This window comes from Gouania willdenowi, chromosome 6 (genome assembly GCF_900634775.1).
Source record: "Gouania willdenowi chromosome 6, fGouWil2.1, whole genome shotgun sequence".
NCBI classification, from domain to species: domain Eukaryota; kingdom Metazoa; phylum Chordata; class Actinopteri; order Blenniiformes; family Gobiesocidae; genus Gouania; species Gouania willdenowi.
The window spans coordinates 35,445,808-35,468,506 of record NC_041049.1 but is presented as its reverse complement, the minus strand read 5'-3'; the positions used below and the strand labels follow the sequence as shown (position 1 = coordinate 35,468,506).

Genomic DNA, 22,699 nt, shown 5'->3' with positions numbered 1-22,699 from the left:
TTTTAGTGTATTTTTTGTATAAATATTCAGTTTAGTGAATTTTGAGTCATTTTCATGTTTTAGTTGTCGGTGTATATTTCTGTATTATATGTTTTTTGGAGCCTTTTTGTATATTTTTGTGCATTTCTGTTGTCGTTTTGTGTACTTCCTGTATAAATATTGTTTAATTTTTTTTTGTTTTACGTCATTTGTGCATTTTTGTATAATTATAGTTTTTTGTTGCATTTTTCATTTGTGTATTTTTTGTATAAATATTTAGTTTGGTGTATTTTGAGTCATTTTCATACTTTTGTTGTCGTTTTGTGTGTCTCTGTGTGTGTGTAGGGGGGGTCCATTCTAAATTTATGCTCACCAGTCCATCCACGTGTACCTGCCTACCTAACTTTCACTAAACGTATCTATTTTCAGTAGTTAGATGTAGTGGCAGGTGTGTCGTGAGTGAAGCTGCAGTAATCAGGTGACCTTCACTATGTAGCACCATCTACGTAACATGTAAACACTTAAATCTGACTCAGAGCGTAACACTACAGTCACTACCACGCTATGAACGGGTGTCGTGACACAGACTGTAACCGGACTAAACGGTGGTCCGTTATACACTCACACACTTACATACCTGCACGCATGTCACGTAGACGGTGATCGATAGTGAAGCCCACCTGATTGACGTGTGTGTGAAACTCTCTACCTGGGACTCTAATCTCCTCCATTGGTTCTCTCTCACACACGCTGCTGAGAACACAGCAGCCATTGCACACACTGGAAGTGAGCTGTGTAGTGAAATAGATATAGATGGTGCGCTCACTCTGAGGTCAAAAGCTTCACTTCTAGGCCGTTCAGAAGTGAAATAAAATTAAAATAAAGGTTTTGAAATGACCAAATTACTCCAAAATAACAGATGCTCACCCTCGGGGTATTTGGAAGCCGTTGACAAAGTTTCAGGTGGAACAGGCACCGCGTCGGGGAGATATTTGCTCCACACGCACGCGCACACATTGCATTATAGTATAGAAATAAAAAAAAAATTAATGATTATTTTCACATGGCCCCTCAGCACACGCAGAGTTTGCGGTGATGGGAGGGGTCATTGCCACCCCTGGTGATCAAAAGTTCTCATTACAGTTTTCCCAAATGAACGTACAAAATAAAAATATTTTATGTGCCAAAAAACACATTGACTAGGAAATAATATAAACGGCGATATAAAATTAAAAGGTTCACAAAATAAAATCAAGTAAAAACGTTTTAAAGGAGCTCCTGCTTCCCGTACCAGCTCAGTGCTTTGTTTATAACATGGCAGACAGCGCGGGTACTCCGTAGACTCATAAGTCTGTTGTTTGTAGTGATGCACCAAGAAAACAAGCAGACTAGAACAGCGAACGACCAAACCCAGCACACTTTTCTGGATATAAAGTGGTGGATTGAGCTGCATGTTGGATTTATTTACGCAGGTTAGATTACAAAGAGTTAGATTGGTTTGTTTTAATTCCATATTTGTGAAGCGAAACTCGAGATGTTTTATATATTAAATTCTATTTATTTATTTATTTATTTTTTGCCAATAGTAAAATATAGCAAAAATGTGTAACAAAAAGAGGCAAAATGTATGTAAAAAAGGAAACAATTGGTATTTATTGAGCAAAATGTAGCTTATTTGGCTGAAAAGTGTCAAAAAATGGTTAATGAAAGTGCAAAAAATTGGAATTAAGTGTCATAAACCACTTGCAAAAATGGACAAAAAAAAGGGTATTCATTGGCAAAAGGTATCTAAAATCTGAAAAAAGTGTCAAAAATGTTAAAAAGGGGCAAAATGGATTTTGAAACCGAAACCGAAATTCAACCTCCCTTACAGGTATGTTTCGTGAACGCTCTTAGCAACTTTTTTTCTCAATAGAGATTAGTGACAAATGTATGGACTTTATCTTGTGTTAGTGGAGATTTTTCTGGTGTTTTAAAGACTCTGACATGAATGCACGTATCACTGTAGTTACTGTCCCGAGCAGCGACTGCTGCCGTCAGCTCGTCCCCACCACAAGCACACACTCACACTAATAGTAAGTGTTGCAGCGCTACACTTTATTGCACTTCAATGGCCTCAACAGTCACATGATCTCCCTCCAATTATGATTTCATAGAACAAGACATTCACAATACTACCGATGGTCCGTGAACGTGCCTGACTTCACTCAAGCAGCCAATAAAAATGCCCAAAGCAGTTCATGGAGCACACCTTGGATTACAATATGCTCAAAGATGATATAGATTTTTGCCCAAATAATGCCAAAAAAAGCCTTATAAACTGCAGCTTTAATAACAGCTTTATCATGGTTTTAGTAAATATGTGCAAATCTAATTTTGGTAGCCTGAGAGTTTCCTCCAAAAATCTTTGGCTCCCCCCCGTGAGCTCTATCTAATGTTTTTCATAGTTATGCAATAGAGGCCTTCAAACAGCAGCTTGCACTGGGTCCCCACGACGCTAGAAACGGCCCTGCCCATTGTTCTTGTCTCATTCCTAGTCATGACATAACTCCTGTTGTGATTTGACACTATATGAATAAAGATTGATTGATTGCTATAGTTGTCAATTTTGTACTTTAGTCTGTCACTGTGCTCCTTCATTCCAGTAAAATGTACTTTGGGTGGAGCAGCCCTGAACTGTGGGCATTCCCAGTCAAATTTGGCCTTACGCACATTCTCCCGGTGGCTTAAGTTATTTTCCTCTTACGCACTTCTCAACCAGGAATAAGTGCAGCACCCTGATAAGATGAACATTCTATTGCACTAGAAGTTTTGACTTAGTGACAATTTACACAACACAGATTCATAATATTGCAATAGAGACTTTTAGAAAGAATCTATTGACAAACTGACACTGTCACGAGGGTGGCAGGGAGTTCGCTCACATCAGCTCCATAAGTCGTTGAACAATTAATATTTAATGCACTTCATTATGTAGAAAGCCAATGGGTATGTTTTACTAAATGTAAACATCTCCATCTCTTCTGTATTAAAGCAGGACGATCTGTGGGCTCGCAGACACTATATCTCACATTATTTCCTCAAACCTCCAGTACAACACGCACTCGTGCAGGCTTTATAGCTCACAGGTACCGTATTGATGACAGATGATGATGATGATGACTAATGCTCATGCTGATCATTTCTAAATGAGAGAATGTAAGAAGTTAATAAAATCACTTTCCACACAAACAAACGTTCATGTGTCGTTAGTATGAGGAGAGAAAAAAAGAGATTTTAACTGTGGCTCGGACAGAAAAATGTCTTCACAGTGCAATCATCTTATCAAATCAACCTGTTGCATTGCTTTTCAACAAAGGTCTTTCAAATTAAAAGTGTGCTTTATCATTTTCAATTATATTTACAAATGTTTGAAAATTCCATGTTCCGTGATTTCAAGACAGGGCCCAAAAAAGATATCAGGGTCCAGTCCGCCTCCTTGGCTTCGGACCGCCTTCATTGACAGACTACGCACTTTGGGTTGAATTACATGTGGTGGGCATGTCAGGAGTCTGGATGAGAGAATAAGGCACAGGAGATACGCTCTTAACTGCATCAAAGAGGGTGGTGACCACAAGCCCAGCAGTCTTAATCGATCTGACACAGATGCCACACCAATGTTTGATTTAAAAAATACAAAACAACAATTACAAAAAATCTAAAAATAACTCTCACAGCTCTACACTTTATGTGGCCTCCACAGTCACATGATCTCCCTCCAATTATGATTTCAGAGAACAGGACATTCACATTGTAGATGTAAATTTACTGTGGCCAAGACCTCTAAGGAAGTGTTTGAATCCATACCACAAAGAAATGATAAACTTTAATGAAGTGACATTACACTTTATTAAGTCTACTCTCTTATTTCAACTACTGTGTACTAACAACATGTAACAGTTTTTTTCCAATTACCTGGCCTGTGAACTGTCCAGTGGAGCAGTAACCAAGTGTCTCCTGCTGTCACGGTTAAAAACCAGAGCCTTTCCACTGGCAAGGACCCCACAACCAAAGCTGACCTCTGCACCACGCAGCGAAGAAAAGCTGTGGTACGAAGACAGGCGAGGGCTGGAGAAACCCTCTGACAGGAAAGCAGGAAAGGTCTGAGAGGCAAGCTCACAGGCTGGACCACTGAAGCCTGGGTCACATCTGAGATTGGCCATAGACAAGAAGGCAGTAAAGGTAATAATTCATTAGTGAATCTGATAATATTATCATAACAAGAAGCTTTAAGACACAATGTACAGGAAATGTAAATTTCTCTGATTAAATGAAAACTTAGTCTCACTTGCAGCCTGTACGGGAACAATGTCCTCTTCCAGAGCAGTATCGAAGACAAGCTGGACCAATGTACACTAAAAAGGACAAAGATGCAGTTAAATTACTTTATTAGTCACCTATACATTCTCATATGTAAATTAATTTTCTCTTTACATAAACCTTCCCTGAGAGACAGTGAGCAAACTCTGTGCTGAGCCCATGGAGCAAGGCTATGTTTACTTTATTTGTACTTATTTAATCTGTTTATTTTGTGAATAATAATGCAAATGTTTATCTGTGGTTTTCTGACTGATCATCAAACATGCCTGTCTTTTCCCTTTGCATTTTCAATTCTTTTTTATGTGTTTTTAATTATAATGTCAGTAATCAATTTAACTCAAATGTAACCTGTTTTTTGTTTGTATTTTATTCTGTTTGGGTTAAAGAGTGACAAACATATTCCAAAAGGTATGGACATCCTCGCTACCATAAAAAAGAAGCATGTTGGTTGGAAAACAGACGATTGGCAAACCCTCCTTTTTTTAGTGTATGAAGTTACCCAGAAACCTTAATCTGTGAGCTCCCATACTACAGGTTTGTATTAAAGCGCATCCATTTGGACTAAGCATGTGGAGATTATTCAATATAAATTGGTATCGAGATACAAACGCGCGCAATGCGATTGCATCGATTCATTCAGTCCATTGGTAGAATTGACGGGTGAAATCGTGATGCATCGTTTACTGCGTGCCTGACCCGCTTGTTCCTGTTTTCAAGGGCAATTTTTTCATGTTATAATTCATTCTATCCTGTGTTTCTGAGGCACATTTAATATTCCCTCACCGCTTCATGTTTTGTAAAGATGGTGACCTTGACAAGATGCAGGTGGTTTGTAAAGAATGCTATGCTGCTAAACCTTACACTGGTAGTACAACAAACTGAGGGACTCACCTGAAGAGACAGCATGGTATCAATACGACCGCTAACTCAGATTCCTCTGAGGCAGATTGTAAACAGAGCTCCAGTAAAACTGCTGAGAAAAGTGCCTCAAATGACTTTGGACAAGGCAGCACTCTGGTAGCTCCCTCGACCCGTGATTAGATCTGTGATCTGTGCATTTTATTTTACATTTTTTTTGTTTGTCTTATGGACATTGAAAATCACTCAGTCAGGATCTGTTTACAGTAGCTGTGACAAGTGCCAAATAATAGTTTGCATCTTTCTTTGCACAAGCAGTTGTAAAATTCTTAATACTCGCACTGTCACACACCATTGGCTCGACCGCCTTTAACCTAAGACAACACCCCAAATTATTATGGTACTTGTAGTTTACTCTGAAACGGTCTGCAACAGTGCAATAGTTTATTATTTTATAACATGACACAACCACAATAATATTGAGGCACTTGTGATACCGTGGTATCGTGACATCGTCATTACTGTGACATTCCTACATTACAAGCATGAGCCAAATTATAGTATAGAACGTTGACCAGTTCAGTACATACCATTGTCAATGGCCCACATGTTATTCGTTCCAGTGTCAGATTGCTTCCAGCGAAACCGTGTGGTATCAGTGAGAGCAGCACTGGGCAGAGGAATAGAGATCCTGGTCCACCTAAACACAAAAGAAAATGTTTCATATAAATCTATGGTACATTTACAAAGTGACACAATGCAGCAAAGAATTTGCACACTTACCCGCTGTAGTTGTCAGAGGAGTAGATAGTGCTGTGAGGTAGATGAGGTCCAGCACAGAGCTCAGGGAGACACTCGGTGTGGAGCAGAGACCAGGAGCGGCCGTGGTTGGTGGAAAACTCAAGACCAACGCTGACAGAATCAAAATTAAATTTTAACACATTTGTGAAGGACCACGAGAAAACCAGGAACATGGGTAGTATCAAATTATAGATTCTGAAAGAGTGGATTTTAAGTTTTCCAGTGGTGTCACACACATAGAAATAAAATAATATCTAAAGAAGTTATGGACAGTTGAATGTTGTCATTCTCGAAAATACACAAGTGAGAAAACGGTCCTCAAAGATCCTAAAGATTTAATTTCTTGAAGCAGCCAGCTGAGGGGACATAAAGAAAGGCTGTACATTTGCATTACTTACTTATTTGTATTATTAACTCAACCCCCCAGCAATGGTTGTTCATAGCTTAGTCCGTATTAATGTGATTTATCAACAATTGATATCATTCCGTTTGGTATATAATTCCCTCCAAAAGTATTGGAATGGCAAGGCCAATTCCTTTGTTTTTGTTGTATACTGAAGACAGAAAAAAGTTCAGAATTCCAGGTTTTATTTCATGGTATTTACATCTAGATATGTTAAACAACTCAGGACAAAGCACCTTTTGTTTGAACCCACCGACTTTTCAACTGAGCAAAAGTATTGGAGCATGTGACTGATGGGTGTTTCTAGTTGCTCAGGTGCTGCCTTTTAGATTGATTGCTTAAACATTAAATAGTTATTGTTTTTAGCTTTGGGTTTCACCTGTGAAATCTGCATTTGCTGTTAAGCAAACATGAAGACCAGAGAGTTGTCTATGGGAGAAAAACAAACCATTTTGAAGCTGAGAGAAGAAGGAAAATTGATCAGAGCTATTGCACAAACATTGGGCATAGCTAAAATAACAATTTGGAATGTCCTGAAAAAGAAAGAAACTATAGGTTACCCCGTTTCTCTGAGTAATATGAGTGAGATGTCTCACTATGGGAAGTTTGCGCTTCCCAACGGCTCAAAATGTGGGTGTTTAAGTCATTTCAAGACCACAGCCAAATTCCACGGCAGCACCAGCGGCCTGGACACAGGGAGGAGCCGTCTTATCTCCAAAACCCAAATGACAGGCAGCCGCCAGATAAACTTCCACTGTAGAGAAAGCCCTCCGCTTGTCAATCAGCTCCTGCAGGAATGACAGGATCACTCCCATGGAGCACTGAAAAGGAATGTGTCCCGCCTGGTGACACCACTGCTCAAACACCCTCCACTTGCAATCTTACAGAGACCTGGTGGAGGCCCTAGCGCACAGCAGCCAGTAAATCACCAGCCAGTGCATAGCAGGCATGTGCTGTACCACCAGAAGCAGACTGTGCCCTTGCTCTCTCACCCTGGCGAGGGTGGGTGTACAAAAGCAAGTGGGGGAACGCGTAAAGCAGCACGCCTTGAATTCGGGCATGGACAACAGGTCCATGGTTTTATTGTTTATCCTCACCAGGACATGATGGCCTGTGAGGAATAGAAGAAAATGCCAAAGCACGAGGAACACCGCTGAGAGTTCCAAGTAATTAATCCGCTGCAGACCCACGCTCCAGCGTCCCCTCACACATCGCCCCTAGTACACAGCTTTCCATGTGCCATGATGAACTGGATCCAGCCTACACGCTGCCACCCACAACTGGAATTCCCGCATTTGGAGATGGCCGAGGCGGGTCACCAGAATGGCTGATGCCATAAGTCCGAGCGGTCAAAGTCTTGGCTTGGGTTTGCATGGCTGCTTCTCGAATGGGCTCACTTGTCTTTATTGATGATGTAACTCATGATGGTAGCAGCAGAATTAATTCTGTAGTCTACAAAACCATTTTGTCTGGCAATTTACAGAAAAATGCATCCAAACTAATCGGGAGAAGCTTCATCAAGACAACAAGAACTGAAAGAGGCTGCAGTAAAGGCCTGGAAAATTATTTCAAATGACGAATGCAACAGTCTTGTGAAGTCAATGGGTCGCACACTAGATGCAGTTATTGCAAGTAAGGGTTATGCCACCAAGTATTCAATGTTATTCACTTCAAGTTAATATAACTAGTAAAGTGCCCGTTGGAAGTATGTATTCATATAGTGGGAGGAGCTTAACTAGAGTTGACAATTATGACCAAATGACATACCTGTCAAGTTTTGGATTTGAAAATAAGGGAAATTTTCTAGCGCCCACTACGAGCCATCCCGCCCAACCAAGCTCCAGTATCCCTTATATTTTAAGATAGATGTACAAGAATGATATACGATATGAAATCTAGATAATTTTATCAAATGAAGTCTGACCAGAAAAACTATTCTGGGTTTAATTTGCCACAAAACGCCACACAGGGACATTCATTAACAAACAGCTGCACAATATGAGCACTCAGAAATTAATCTAACTGAGCTTTACATGTTGTTCTGAGAAGTAAAAGCAGTGACTCCTAAAACTAGTATTTCAATACATAATAAGCTATTATATATATATATATATATATATATGAAATATTATATTGAATATTGAATCTCGATATATCGCCCAGCCCTAATTCCTAAATTATAAAACAGCCTAAATAAAAACATAAATGTGTATATGAAGCACATGTTTATTTAATATACTTACAGTTTATATACAAGTCAACACGTTGCATATTTTCTGTTATTTTCACGTTGCTTGTCTTTAAGTTAGACATTAAAATTTTATATTATTACATATTTTCTTGTAATTTATCATGCTCAAAGTATGTACAAAGAGGTGTACATACTTTGTTACTGTTATAAAGGGGTTTATTTGCGGGTGCAAAATTAAAAAGCGTGTGCGATTTTCCTGGTTTAATTCTATGGGACATGAACATGACAAATGTGTTTGTTGTTATTTTTTATTCACTTTTAGATTTTTTTGTGTTGTATGTTTTTTTGGAGTCATTATGTGTATTTTTGTATAGTTATAGTTTTTTGTTGCCATTGTAGTGTGATTCTGTTGTCATTTTGTGTCTTTTTTGTATAAATATTTAGTTTTGTGTATATGAGTCATTTTCATATTTTTTTTTTTTTTATAATTTTATTTATGAAATGCAAGTCACAGATAAAACTGTATAAAAAAGCATAAAATTTCTTTTCTTTTTATACAATTGAACAATTTGGACAAAAAAGACAAAAACTTGATCCAAACAAAACAAAGAAAGCCCCGCCCTCCCCTCACCCCAAACCCCTGAGCCTCTTAAATAATTACCGTGCAAATATGACTACAAAATAGATATGAAAAAGTACATACTGTACACATATATACACTTACCTCTGCACAGCACATACACCCCCAAATATACACATGTCCACACATATTTAAGTGCACATGTGCAGCTACACATCTACACATGAACCATGCATGTGCGCATCCTCATACCTGCCTGAATAGCTGTCAACAACAGTACAGAATGAAAATCAATGGCTGCCCACTCCCTGGTTGTTGATGCGGAACCGCCATGCTGGCATATTTTATAATGAATATGTTGTGGGGGGGTCATCTGCCGCCAGTGGACCGACACAGAGAGAAGTGGTGCTCACATGAGCCCACAGTGAGTGCTTACACACAGACTTGTAGCTGGGAGCCCATCCAAATAGGAGAGCAATGGTCTCCAGTGGGAGTAGAATCTATTAGATGATCCTCTAAGTGAGAACTTGATCTTTTCAAGTTTAAGAAGAGAGAGAATGTCGCGTAACCAAACTTTGACTGAAGGTGGTTGGGAAGACTTCCATAACAAGAGGATTCTTCTACGAGCAATAAGGGACGCAAAGGCAATGACATTGTTTTGAATATTCGTAGTACGAAGGTCGTCTGGAGGTTTGCCGAAAATGGCAATATGTGGGGTAGGAAGTATATTAATGTCCAAAACATCTGAAATTGTTTTAAAGAATAGTTGCCAAAATGTGGACAGTTTAGGAAATGACCAAAACATATGAGTGAGATTGCATGGGGTTTGTAAACATCTATTGCAATTTTGGTCAACGGTGTCTGGATAGAGGGTTGAAAGTTTCTCCTTGCTATAATGTAATCTATGCAGGACCTTAAATTGTATGAGAGAGAGTCTAGCACAACTGGACAACGAGTTAACAGCCCTCAAGGCCCCCTCCCAGAAATCCTCAGAGAAATGAAGTTGTAGTTCTGACTCCCAGTGTACCTTGATTTTATTAATAGATTCGCTCATAGGAGAGAGTAATTTATAAAAGAATGAAACATGGCCTTTTGTTAAGGTTTTAGCCTTAAGAATCAAGTCTATTCCACTGGGTGTTGAAGTCTGTGGGAATGATGTAGTGTGCGTTTTTGCAAAGTTCCGCGGTTGAAAGTACCGGAAGAAGTCTGATTTATGTAGGTTAAGAGTAGAGATTAATTGATTAAAACTTGCAAACACACCATCCATGTACAGGTCTCCCAAATTACATAATCCCTTCTTTTCTAAGGTGGCAAATCGTGAGTTGGTCTTCACTGGAATAAATTGATGATTATTGCAAATAGGAGATGCTAGAGGGACAGTGAGCCATCCAAGGTGATGCCGTATTTGTGCCCAAATTTTAAGAGTTCCAACAACAACTGAATTAGAAGTTAAATCTGACAGCGTGAGGGGCAAGGTACTGCAAGCCAAAGCCAACAGAGATGAGGAACATGAGACGGACTCACTTCGGCACCACTTGAGGTGAGGGCTTGTGAGCCATGCTATAATCTTGTTCATAGTGGCTGCCCAATAGTAGCCAATAAGATTGGGTAGCCCCAGCCCCCCAATTGATCTATCCCTGCAGAGCAGTGTTCGATTTGCCCTTGAACGTTTATTAGCCCAGATGAATGATGAAATAATACCATTTATGGCTGTGAAAAACGATTTCGGAAGAAACACCGGGAGGCATTGAAAAACATACAAATATCTCAGTAGTACATTCATTTTAATTAATTGTATCCTGCCTGCTAAAGATAACGGCAGATAGTCCCATTTTTGTAAATCTGATTTAACTGCAGCTGTCAATGAGGTCAAATTCCTCTCACGCATAGTTTGTATAGAGTGTGTAATTGTAATGCCAAGGTAGTTAAATCCTGTGATGGCTGGTTTGAAAGGAATAGACGAGGGAGGTATGTCTTTGGCTGACTGGTTTATTGGGAAGTATTCACTTTTAGAGATGTTAAGTTTATATCCAGATATGCGACCGAAAGAGTTCAACAGTGTCAGGATATGAGGAATGCTTTTCAGAGGATTTTTGACATATAAAAGCAAGTCATCTGCATATAATGAGACCCGATGTTCTTTCAATACCCACAAATCCTGCTCTCCTTTTCAGAGCAGCCGACAACGGCTCAATCGCCAGTGCAAACAGCATTGGGGATAACGGGCACGAAAAAGTGAAAACGGCGTAGAGCGTTGATTATTTGTGCAGACTGAAGCATAAGGAGAAGAGTAAAGTAGTTTGACCCATGAGATAAGATTACCATTAAACCCAAACTGTTGCAGGGTAAAGAAAAGATATTCCCACTCCACCCTGTCAAATGCCTTCTTGGCTACGAGAGATATTATGGCCTCTGGGACATTGGAGGGGGATGGTGAGAGGATGACGTTAAGGAGCGTTCTTATGTTAAAATATGAATGTCTTCCTCTTATAAATCCTGTCTGGTCATCTGAAATGATCAGGGGCATGATGGACTCTAATCGACGAGCTAATAGTTTTGAGAGTATTTTAACATCTACTGGAAGGAGTGATATTGGGCGGTAGGATGCACAGTTTAGTGGGTCTTTACCCTTCTTGAAAATTAAGGAGATGGAAGCTTGCATTAATGTGGGTGGCAGGGTGCCTTGTTGAAATGAATAATTAAACATGTCGAGTAAAAGTGGAGCTAGCTGATCTGAGAATTTTTTGAAGAATTTGACCGGGTATCCGTCAGGACCAGGTGATTTTCCACTGTTCATTAACTGTATCGCTTCCTTGATTTCGGACAGAGTGATAGCAGTGTCTAGTTTCAGATTATTTTCAGGTGAGACCTTGGGTAGGTCTAGATTTTCAAAAAAATTATTTAGTTGATTTCTATCCGTGTGAGATTCTGATGTGTATAGCTGGGAAAAAAATGACCTAAAAGTACTATTTATTTTGTCCGGGTCAAAAGTTATGGAGCCTGACTTGTCCATTATCTGGATAATTTGATTCGAAGCGGATCTCGTTTTAAGCTGATGTGCTAATAGGCGTCCAGCTTTGTCACCGTGCTCATATACTAGTCCCCGAGAGCGAAGGAGGAGCTGTTCAGCTTCAGTGGTGAGAAGGAGATCTAGTTCGGTTTGAAGTTTTATTCTTTCTTTGTACATATCCGGTGTACCTGTATTTGACAATCGATTATCCAAGTCTCAGATAGATTCCTCTAGCTCTTTTTGCCGGGACCTCCGTAATTTATTTGCATGTGAAGTGAAAGAAATTATTCTACCCCTCAGATAGGCTTTGAGAGTGTCCCATATTATAGACGGGGAGGTTTCATTATTTATATTAGTTTCACAGAAGAATGTGAGGTGTATTGACTGTTTCACATGTGATAGAAATTAAATCATCTAAATTGAACTTTGGCTGAAATACTATACTAGCCTCAGCATGGGAGACAGAAGGTTGTCTCTCTCTGTGAAGTGCAAATGTAGACCAAGGGGGGACACTTTCCCCTTCCTGGCCAAGCAAAGGAACAGTAGGATCAAAGAACAGGTTCGTTCCTGTTCTCACCTCTTTGTTACATTAAACAATCAATCAATGTTTACTTGCTAAGTTTTCAAACTCTAGGCTCCGAACCCATGCGGAGCCCAGGGGATTTTATCACCCCCAAAGGTGACTCAGGATGTTGGAAGAATACCAGCTGTTTGTTTCCCCCTCAAAATGAGATCAAAGAATATGTATTTGTTTGAAAAGTCACAAATGAAGGATTATTGGAATGGTTCTTGCAGAAATCTAGATTGCAAATATAGTTTGTTCAATGCCACTCTTCAGATAATTCAAGAACCAACAGAATGTTCTCATTCATATAACCCATTGTCAACTACAAGTGTTATTCATTCTATGCAATATACCTCTTCACTTCAAGCTGAGTATAAGATGTCAACAGATGGCTTTATTTGTGACCACCTGCCCGTTATCTCTGTAACTCGACTGTTGGATGTTGATTAATTTGTGAACCCTGAAAGTTTCTTGTTCCCAGGTTGGTACTTCCTCCATTTGTTGAGGTGTGAAAGTTTGTGGCTTTCTTTCTTTGTTCTAAGGCTAAAGCCTTAGACTCCTCCCGTTGGTCTCAAGTCATATAGGCCTTTTTTGGCTAAGATTCTTCAGAGTAAATCTGACCCCAACTGCTCTCACAGGGCCTCTGCCTCAGCCCTGTTCTTCTGATTCTGCTTGTGTTAATAAACTTTGTGTTATTATGCAAGCTAGTTTCATCTACGATCCTTATTCATCCTCCACATCATCACCCGGGGAAACACGACAAATGTAATAGAGTCCGAGATGTACTCACAAAAGTCAACATCTGCTAGTAAAAGAGGACTCAGACTCCAATGTCTGAATCCTTTTGGTTTCATACTAAAATGGAGGTCCAAAATTACCGTGGAATGATCCGACACTGTGATGGGTAAATACTGAGTAGAGATAATTGCTGCATTTTCATATTTTTGCTGTATTTTTCTGTAATGTATATTTTTTGGAGTCATGTGTATTTTTTTTTATCTTTCAGTTAGTGTTGTGGTAGTCGAGAGGTCTCGAGACCAAATTTGAAAGGTCTCGGTCTCGTCTCGGACTCTGAAGCATTTTGACTCTGTCTTGTCTCGGACTCGGGCTGCCCGGACTCGGGATTTTCCGTCAAGACCGTTCGAGACCAGCACTAATTCCTGCTATTTTTAAACTTTTTTATAATGTGATAATAACACGGAGAAGAACGGGATAAAACAATCCTTTATTCATTATTTAATCCACCCCGTATAATGACCGCAACCTTCCTTAATGTGACTGAGTGACGTGTGTGGCTACGGTGTCAGTTTGGACCGCGGAGCGCAAGGGAGATAGCAACTAATCACTGGTAAAAATCCCAGTAAAACTCCAGAAAACAATCACCATGAATAAATATCTCCCAGGTAAAGACAGTAGCTCTAACAACAGGTAAAATGATAAACTGGTGATATTACAGCCTGTGAAGGCTGGATAGGGGACGCACTTACTCTGCTTCTGGGTCCTAGTGCCAGCCGAGCGGTGAAGCCTGTTCCGTTTACCGTGTTTACTGAGGTCTGTGTGTTTAATAAGTCCGTGTGTGTTTAATAAGTCTGTGTGTGTTTAATAAGTCTCTGTGTGTACGTGTGAAAGTCTGCATGTTTATGCCTCTGTCCATCCACTCTTTTCATTATATCCATGTCTTTTAAGGCTTTATTACATTATGTCGGCTGTATTCCGGGCCTCCGCCATCTTGGTTTATGTCGTCACCAGCGCGTCATCGCCGCAGAGTTGCACTAGCACAGAATGAGTCAAATAACTGTAAAGAGGTCTTATATTAGTCTATTATCTTTTTAAAGTGGTGTTTTTTTTGTGTCTTTAGACTCCAATTACATTTATGTATATAATATGTTCCCCACAATATAAACAGGTTCACAATATAATTATTTTTTATAGTTTCTGTTTCCACTGTATCCAGAATAATAATAATTCTCAACAATAACTATTGAAAATTTGTCACATGACTGTTCCAGGGTTTGAGTTTGTTTTATTTAGTTTCACATCTACCTGTAGCTCTTTGTTTTTTAGACCGATGACAACTTGTTTGTAGTTTTATTTCAGAAAGTTTCACTTTTACAGTTACAGTTGGAAGCCTTTGTTAATTGAATATCCTAATTACATTACAGCAACCAAATTAAACTATATCAACTAAGTGACTTGATAAAAATGGCCTGTGTAAAGGCTTTTTCAAACTAAAAAATTATCTTGTGAAATCTGTGACCTGTTGACCTGCACAACTCAAAGAATCAGAATCAAGAATCATTACAGTATTTCTTGGCAGAAATGCTTTTAAACACTTGCTGTACATTCAGCTGACATAAAAATATGTAGAATAATTGTGAATTTATCAGTAGCAGTAGTAGTTTTAATATTTTAGTAAAATTTTTGCAGGCACCTTTTTTGTCCGTCAAATGTATTTAAAATAAACTAAAATTAAAGAGAGAATGTTATTAAACTGTTAAACCTTGCCAAAATTTTATTTATCGATAAATTTTTTGTAATTGAAAAAAAAAAATGTTTATGGTCTTGGTCTCGGTCTTGGTACTTTCAGTTGTCTTTTTGTGGATTTTTTGTGTTTTATTTACTCATTTAGTATATTTTTATTATAAATAAATAAATACCATGTGTGTTCCGTGAAATGTTTGAGACGCTGATAACCAAACTCCATAGTGATTGTAGCGCCAATAAGAAAAACAACCGAACTGCGCAAAACAAAACGTAAAGCTCCAAACTACATGAGTGAGTTAGTAAATTAAAGTATTATCTACAATTGTCTTTTTTGAAAAACAAAAATCATTGTTTACCTTCGAACCGAGTGGTCAGAGCTTAGCTTCCATGCACGGCACAACAGAGAATTCGCAGTTTCAATACTCCCAGAACGGGTTGAGTTAAATACCGACTCTAATGAAACAGCGCGTTAATTAACAATTACTTGGACAGTTATATGGTTTAAACAATGGGAAACTTGTCTGTAAAAGACTCACCAGTGGCTGATGGTTTCAAATGATCTATTCAGAGAGCTCCGTGTTTGAGACGCTAAGGGAGGAAGTGGAGTCTGCCGTGGCTCACACACACAAACATCAGTGACTAACATCAGGACCAATTGAGAGTGAGGAGTCACGTGGTGAGTTGGGTTGTTTTGGGGGGTCTGAGCCCGTCAGCCATGATGGTGGTAAACGCCCCCAGAATTTCACGCATTCGCCAGAGCTTTACTTTTTGCGTATTTACGTAGAGGAATACAACAAGGAAAAATAAGAAAAGCAATGCAAAAAGAGAAGGCGAAAGAAAAGGGACCTTACAGGGACAAACTGATACCAAGCGCAAAAAAGAGGTATTTGGAGAAGCTAGTGGACATTCGCAACATCGACCCGTACGAGCTATCTGCAGCGAAATGGCACAGAGACCTGGACCTTTTACCTCCGTGCACATACATGGGCATCGTAAATTACCTAGTTTTTGGTGTAAGTTACTACACAATGCAGGAGTTCAAAAGCCACAAGTCTACAAGCCTCCAGCTGGTGAAAACAGCATTGTACTGGCAAAAGTACGTTTCTTCACATATGTGTTTTAGTTTGTTGTAATTACATTGCATTTAGCACACACTTCTTGACCAAAATGACAAAGTAATTAACTGCATGTTTTGTAAACACCACATTGCTATGAGATGTTCAATGTGAATAAACATTTCCAACATGTTTCAATGTAGGCTAAAGCTGTGTATGTTTAGCTATTTAGTTGTAATTTGCTTTTGTTTGGAGCTGTAAAGTGGACAAAGTTCTGGGCACAATGGGCAATGGTACTTAAAAATGTGAATGCAAGATGTAAATGTCCTGGGTAGATTAAAACCATTAGCAGTGTGAATGCAAGGTGAATGAGATGGTAATGTGAAGTGTAGACTGTAACTTTAAATAATAATGGGCACCTTCTGTCTTGCTTTTGACTGTTTCCCTAATTTATAAACCTTTATTTTTATTTTTTAACAGGTCCTGCATTCACGGCGCCTCAGCGAGCCTCCTCTTACTCCATGGGTGATCTTGACACCATCAGGGCAAGTGTGTTCGGCCCACTGCACTTGCATGGCCGGTGTAGCTGAGTCGTGCACCCACGTTGGAGCCCTGCTCTTCATGGTCGAAGCCTGTGTCCGGCTAAAGGAGAAGGCCACGGTCACAGATGAACCAGCGTACTGGAAGCTCCCTACCAGCATCAACAAGGTGCAGCCAGAGGTTGGTCACCAGATCAATTTCATATCTGCAGCAGCCACACGCAGATCTCTGGACAGACAAATTGATGGTGAGACCAACACCAGTTCAACGCAGAGAACACGTATGGCCAAAACAACACCACCACCACCACCAACGCCAGACAAGCTGGCAATATTCTACCGACAACTCAGCATGACAGGCACAGGATCTGCCATTGTGAGTGTGCTCCCTGACCACTGTGAGCTGTTCAGAGATCCTGTTCTTCCAATTCGGAGCCTACAGTCTCTGGTAACTGGAACTGGCCTTAATAGGAGTGACCTACCTGCGCTGCAACTGCGCTGTCAGATTATAAAGATTGCTGCAGATGTGTCTGAGGAACAGGCAGTGCAGATGGAGAGACGAACAAGGGGACAGCACACATCATCCCTTTGGTTTGCTGCACGGGCAGGGAGAGTCACGGCCTCCTCGATGCATGGCGTGTATGGAACAGACCTCAGTTCTACAGCACTCTCCATCGTAAAGAGGGTGTGTTATCCAGCTCGTGGGCCAGGAACATCTGCCACCATTTGGGAAATCAGACAAGAGGAGACAGGGAGGCAGGCATACACCGCCCAAACTGCACACCAGCACACCGATCAACAAGTGCAAACCTGTGGGTTTTTTGTCAACCCGGCCTTCCCACAGGTAGGAGCCTCACCAATGCCATTGTCACCTGCACCTGTTGTGGGAAAGGCTGAGTGGAGGTGAAATGCCCAGCAAAATACAAGGACTGCACAATCCTTCAAGCTTGCTCATCAGAAGACCGCAACTTCTGCTTATATGTTGTCGATGGTCAGGTGCACCTTAAGAAGAATCACCAGTATTACACACAAGTCCAGACACAACTGTTTGTGACAGAGAGCTCCTACTGCGACTTTGTAGTGTGGACCTTGATGGACACAGTGATCCTGCGCATAGCTCCAGACACTGCTTTTTGGAAGGCACGACTACAGAAAACACAGGACTTCTTTGTGAAGGTGGCTATCCCCGAACTTGCTGTGCAATACTTCACTATCCCACCTACCTCTCAACCATCATCTGGTCACAGCGTGCTATGGGAACTTCAGCAGTTTATGCCACAACAAGTAGGTGGGAAGAGGCAGAGAAAGCAGCCTGCCCAGAAAGCAGCCAAGAGAGCAAAGGAAGTGTGGTGTCTCTGTGCTGGACCAGAGGAGGGTGAAATGGTGGCCTGTGACAACCAGAACTGCCCAGTACAGTGGTATCACTTCAGTTGTGTGGGGCTTGTGGACAAACCCTCAGCTGACACTCCATGGTTTTGCCCTTCTTGTGCTGAACAGTTTTTTCCTGTTAGTAACTATTGTATTATAATTATTGCAGTGATCTTTTGCAGTGTTTTTTGTACATTTGCACTAATAACAGTATTATTGATTTTGTTATAATTATTGTTATTATTACTGTTATTATTACTAAAGTTGTGCATGTTTACATGCTGGAAATATTTATACTTTGAATGCACACGTTCTTTTGCTGTGTTTTTGTTCCTTTGCACTAATGACAGTCATACTGTTTTATTATTATTATTGTTATTATTATTATTACCTATGTTGTGCATGTTTACATGCTGGAAACAGTACTTTGAATGCACACGTTTTGCAATAAAAAAAAAAAAGTACCGTTCTCAATAAATATTGGTAAGCCATATCAAGTTGTTTCAAGCTTTTATTTCAAACAAAAGATAATAGTAAAACGATAAAAGTAATGACTAAGGCACTCAAGCAACACTTTTGCACATATTCGTTAACACACAGCAAACAGAGAACGACCCCTTGTAAATGTAGGTATTTTCACTTCAGCACACATCATGCCCACATGTTCTCTTATATTAAAGCCCCTATCTGCCAGCACAATGTCACCTGGTAACAGTTTGTTCAGAAAACCACTTTGCTCAGTTATATGCTTGTCGCTTGTGCGCCCACCCCACCCGTTCGATATGAAGGAAATGACACCCTGGGGCGTGATCACAATTAGGTATTTCATGGTGTATGCGTGTTTGTATTGAGAGAAAGTCTGTGCCCTTGCCAGTACATTTGAGGGTTTCTCGATGAACACCTCAAAGCAGTCCTCAATGGCAGCCACGTTGTTCCCAAATGACTCCACAAACTGGTGTGGCATACTGGTCAATAAGCATTCCCTGCTTGGCCAGTGCACTAATGGACACAGCTGCGCGTACATCACACCAAGGGTATGGTGAAAGGCATCGGCGACTGTTGTCCTATGTACTCAAACAGATGGCTGAGGTGCTGTATTGGAAGGTCCAGTCTGAGGCGCATTAAAGTCAACAGGACAAGCTGGAAGGGTGAGAGCTTCTTCATTCTACCTTGAGGCAGATATGGAGTGAGGGTGAGTAGAAGTGTCTGGAACAATGCAAAGTTTGGAAGCCCCGTGTAATACTTCACTGTGTTATCATCACCAATCAGAAAGTTCTCGTTCATCCGGTACATGTCAAGCTCATGTTTCAGCTCTCTGTTTTCTTCAAGAAGATTGTTGATAACATCTCGTCTAGATGTGCAGAGTCCACATTCCATGTCCTGGCCTGGTGGCGGCGGCGCCTGCTCCTGGTCTTGGTCTGGTGGTGGCGGCGCCTGCAGCTGGTCTTGGGCTGGTGGTGGCGGCGCCTGCAGCTGGTCTTGGGCTGGTGGTGGCGGCGCCTGCAGCTGGTCCTGGGTTGGCGGTGATGGCCGCTCCAGTTGCTGGGTCCTGCGCCTTAATTGCCGCTGAAATCTCGCTTGATCTGTATTTTTAACATCATTGTGGCCTAACAACAAGGATGGTGTCCAGTCAGGGTGGTGTATGATGGTTTACCTACAAGAGAATAATAACAACATATAATTAATATAATAATGAGCTAAATCTATGTAATCAATGCTTTAAACTGGCAACAATGTCACGAACAGAATCTCAACTACTTTTTAGTCATCTCATAATCTCATATGAAGGTTTACCTACAACAGAATAATTAGATTATGAAAACATCTATGTAATCAATGCTTTACACTGGCAAAGCCAAAGCCTGAGAGGGTAACAAAGACACAGAGACAAAGGCACTACAGCGTCTACAATCACATAAGGTAACCTACACTTCCTAGCTTTAAGAGACAACTACATAAAGACATTTTAAGAGAACGTACCAGAGTGAAAATGCAGAGAACACACTCTCATCCACGGAGGTGTGCGATCGAAAGAAAGGTCCTTTCTTCTAATTGCAGCCAACCAAGCAATCCGACGTCTCCTCGTCAGGTCAGACACTTGCTCTCCTAGATGCTGTGTCCATTTCGGTAACCTAAAAAACTGTATCCCGTTGTTCCTCCGTCTTCCATGGCTATCGTGGGAGGTATTGGAGCAGTTCTTAATGCAGCAGTGACTTCCAGGCAAGGTCAAACAGTGCGGAATAGCAAGTACTTCTGCTACTACCGCGTTAAAAACACATGTAAACAATCTGTTTCGTCGCGGGACTTATGCCAACATGGCGGCGGGGAGGATCGGGGGGAGGGGCTCTAGGCCGTGACGACAACTCCTCATTCTCAATAGGTTAGGCTTAAGAGCTTTGCTAGTATATCAGTGTAGGCACGGCTGCTCAGACGCTCCACTCCCCTCTCCGGTATAACACTATCTTCTTCTCTCTCACTCGTGCATTTACAGTCCGCGTCTGCTTTGCTGTGTGCGTAGCGATTGGCTCTGGCCGCACACATGACTCTTGCTCAGGTGAGGAGCTGTGTAGTGAAATAGATATAGATGGTGCGCTAGCGCCCCCTCACACCCTGAGGTCAAAAGCTGAATAGGTTTCATTTCGGGGCCGTTCAGAAGTGAAATAAAATTAAAATAAACATTTTGAAATTACCAAATTACTCCAAAATAACAGATACACACACTTGGGGTATTTAGAACCCGTTGACCAAGTTTCAGGTCTAACTCGTCTGGGAGATATTTGCTCCACACACACACACACGCACGCACACATCCACACCGACATTCCTTGCTTTTATAGGTACGTGTCTGTTCCAATACTTTTGCTCACTTGAAAAGTGGGTGGGTTCAATAACATAAGTAGGTGGGATAGAAGCTGTGAAGTGCAGTGTGACTCGTTGAAGTCTAACATGTCACGTGAGTAACCCAGATTTTGGAGAAGCACACCTGTTATCTGGCTGGTAGGAGCCGCAGCCAAGGTTGATGGAGAACTGGGCGACGTGTGTTTGAGTGTCGGGAAATACAGGCAGCAGCTGCATGAAGTCCACGGCCCACACGTGACGGTTGGCACCACTATGTGAGTGCTGCTCTAGGCAGAACTGGGTGACCGGTGTTTGTAACTTAGATGGCAGTGCAACAGATACCACAGCAGGAATCTGAAAGGGAAAAGATAGACAGCACACAACAAACAGCGCATATGTGCTTAAAAAGCAAACTTTGAATAATAATGTTCTTGACTAACTTCCTTTTGCTAAAAACCTGTATCAGGAAAATGTAAAAGAAAGTTTCTTGATCATATTTGCAACTGGAGCTGCAACCTTTACAATGCTCTACACCAAACCTTTTACATCAGGTGGTCAGCATTGCAGCAGAGGATGATTTGTTCAGTTGCCTTAAATCACAGAATACAATTGACAGCATCCTATCCTCTATCAACATCATTTTCATTTACTTTATGCTGACATGTTACATTTATTTTATTTTACTTTTAGGTGAACATGTAATGGTGTTACATGGGAAGGTGGCAGTGCACTTACGGGCAGTGGCTTCGCAATTTTATTTTGGACTGTGTGCAAAAATGTGTAAATGCATACGAAAAATCTGCATGGGTAGTGAAAATATGGCATGTGTAGTATGTATTTTATTTATTTTTTTTAATTTATTTTTTATTTCAAGACAAATAATACAAGTAGAAACACAAAACCATAAAAATAACGACAAAAACAGACAAAGTACAGGACGGAAGCAGATTAGATATACAGTATATACAGATAAAACAAAAGGACGATGGCGTGTGTGTGTGTGTGTGTGCGTGTGTGCGTGTGTGTGTGTGTCTGTGTGTGTGCATATGGACAGTGAAGTCTATCAACATTGTCCCAGCAGTTATTAATAGTCTGGTGAGGTGGAGTAATAAATAATAAATGGAAAACTATTAATGAATCATTATTGCCATTAGGATCACTATTACCATCATTGCCATTGCCACTACCATCCCACCAACCCACCAACAGCGCTGGCCCGGAAGGATCACAGCCCCCACCCTGGACTCCAAGGCCCCCGTGCACCATTGCTCCAAACAAACCACCCGAGAACGACTGCCAAAAACAATCCCGGCAGGTGCCCAACAACAACAGCGGAGTGCAGGCCGCCAAGGAACACTGACCCCACCCAAATTCCCCTATGGAAAATGTTTTTTTTTTTTTTTTGTTCTTGTGTACAGTAGTATTTTTGAACAGACCGCCCGCTCACCCTGCGGAGGGAGCCAGTCTGTCCTCAACCAGTGTGGTCCATTTTCAATAGTTGAATTAATTTATAAATATTAGTTGGTTTAATTTATTATTTGAATTGTGTTTGGAATTATATTTTGACTGGCTTTGAAGAACACTCCTGACAAAACGCACCCAAAACCATAGATGGGGACCTGCCCGTCACTGGCCGGGGACAGCCACCAGGCCCATCCAAAATGAAAGG

General features: G+C 40.8%; 1 protein-coding gene across 2 annotated transcripts in view; it reads right to left on the bottom strand.

Moving 5' to 3' along the window:
* Positions 1-22,699, bottom strand: part of reln (reelin) — a 316,389-nt gene that overhangs the window by 109,370 nt on the left and 184,320 nt on the right. For both annotated transcript variants that reach the window (XM_028448258.1, XM_028448259.1), the window contains exons 14-18: positions 21,176-21,384; positions 5,980-6,108; positions 5,787-5,896; positions 4,307-4,373; positions 3,934-4,167 (exon numbers count right to left, since the gene is read on the bottom strand). In XM_028448258.1, the coding sequence (XP_028304059.1) occupies positions 3,934-4,167; positions 4,307-4,373; positions 5,787-5,896; positions 5,980-6,108; positions 21,176-21,384 (749 nt within the window). The remainder of the gene's footprint in view (positions 1-3,933; positions 4,168-4,306; positions 4,374-5,786; positions 5,897-5,979; positions 6,109-21,175; positions 21,385-22,699) is intronic.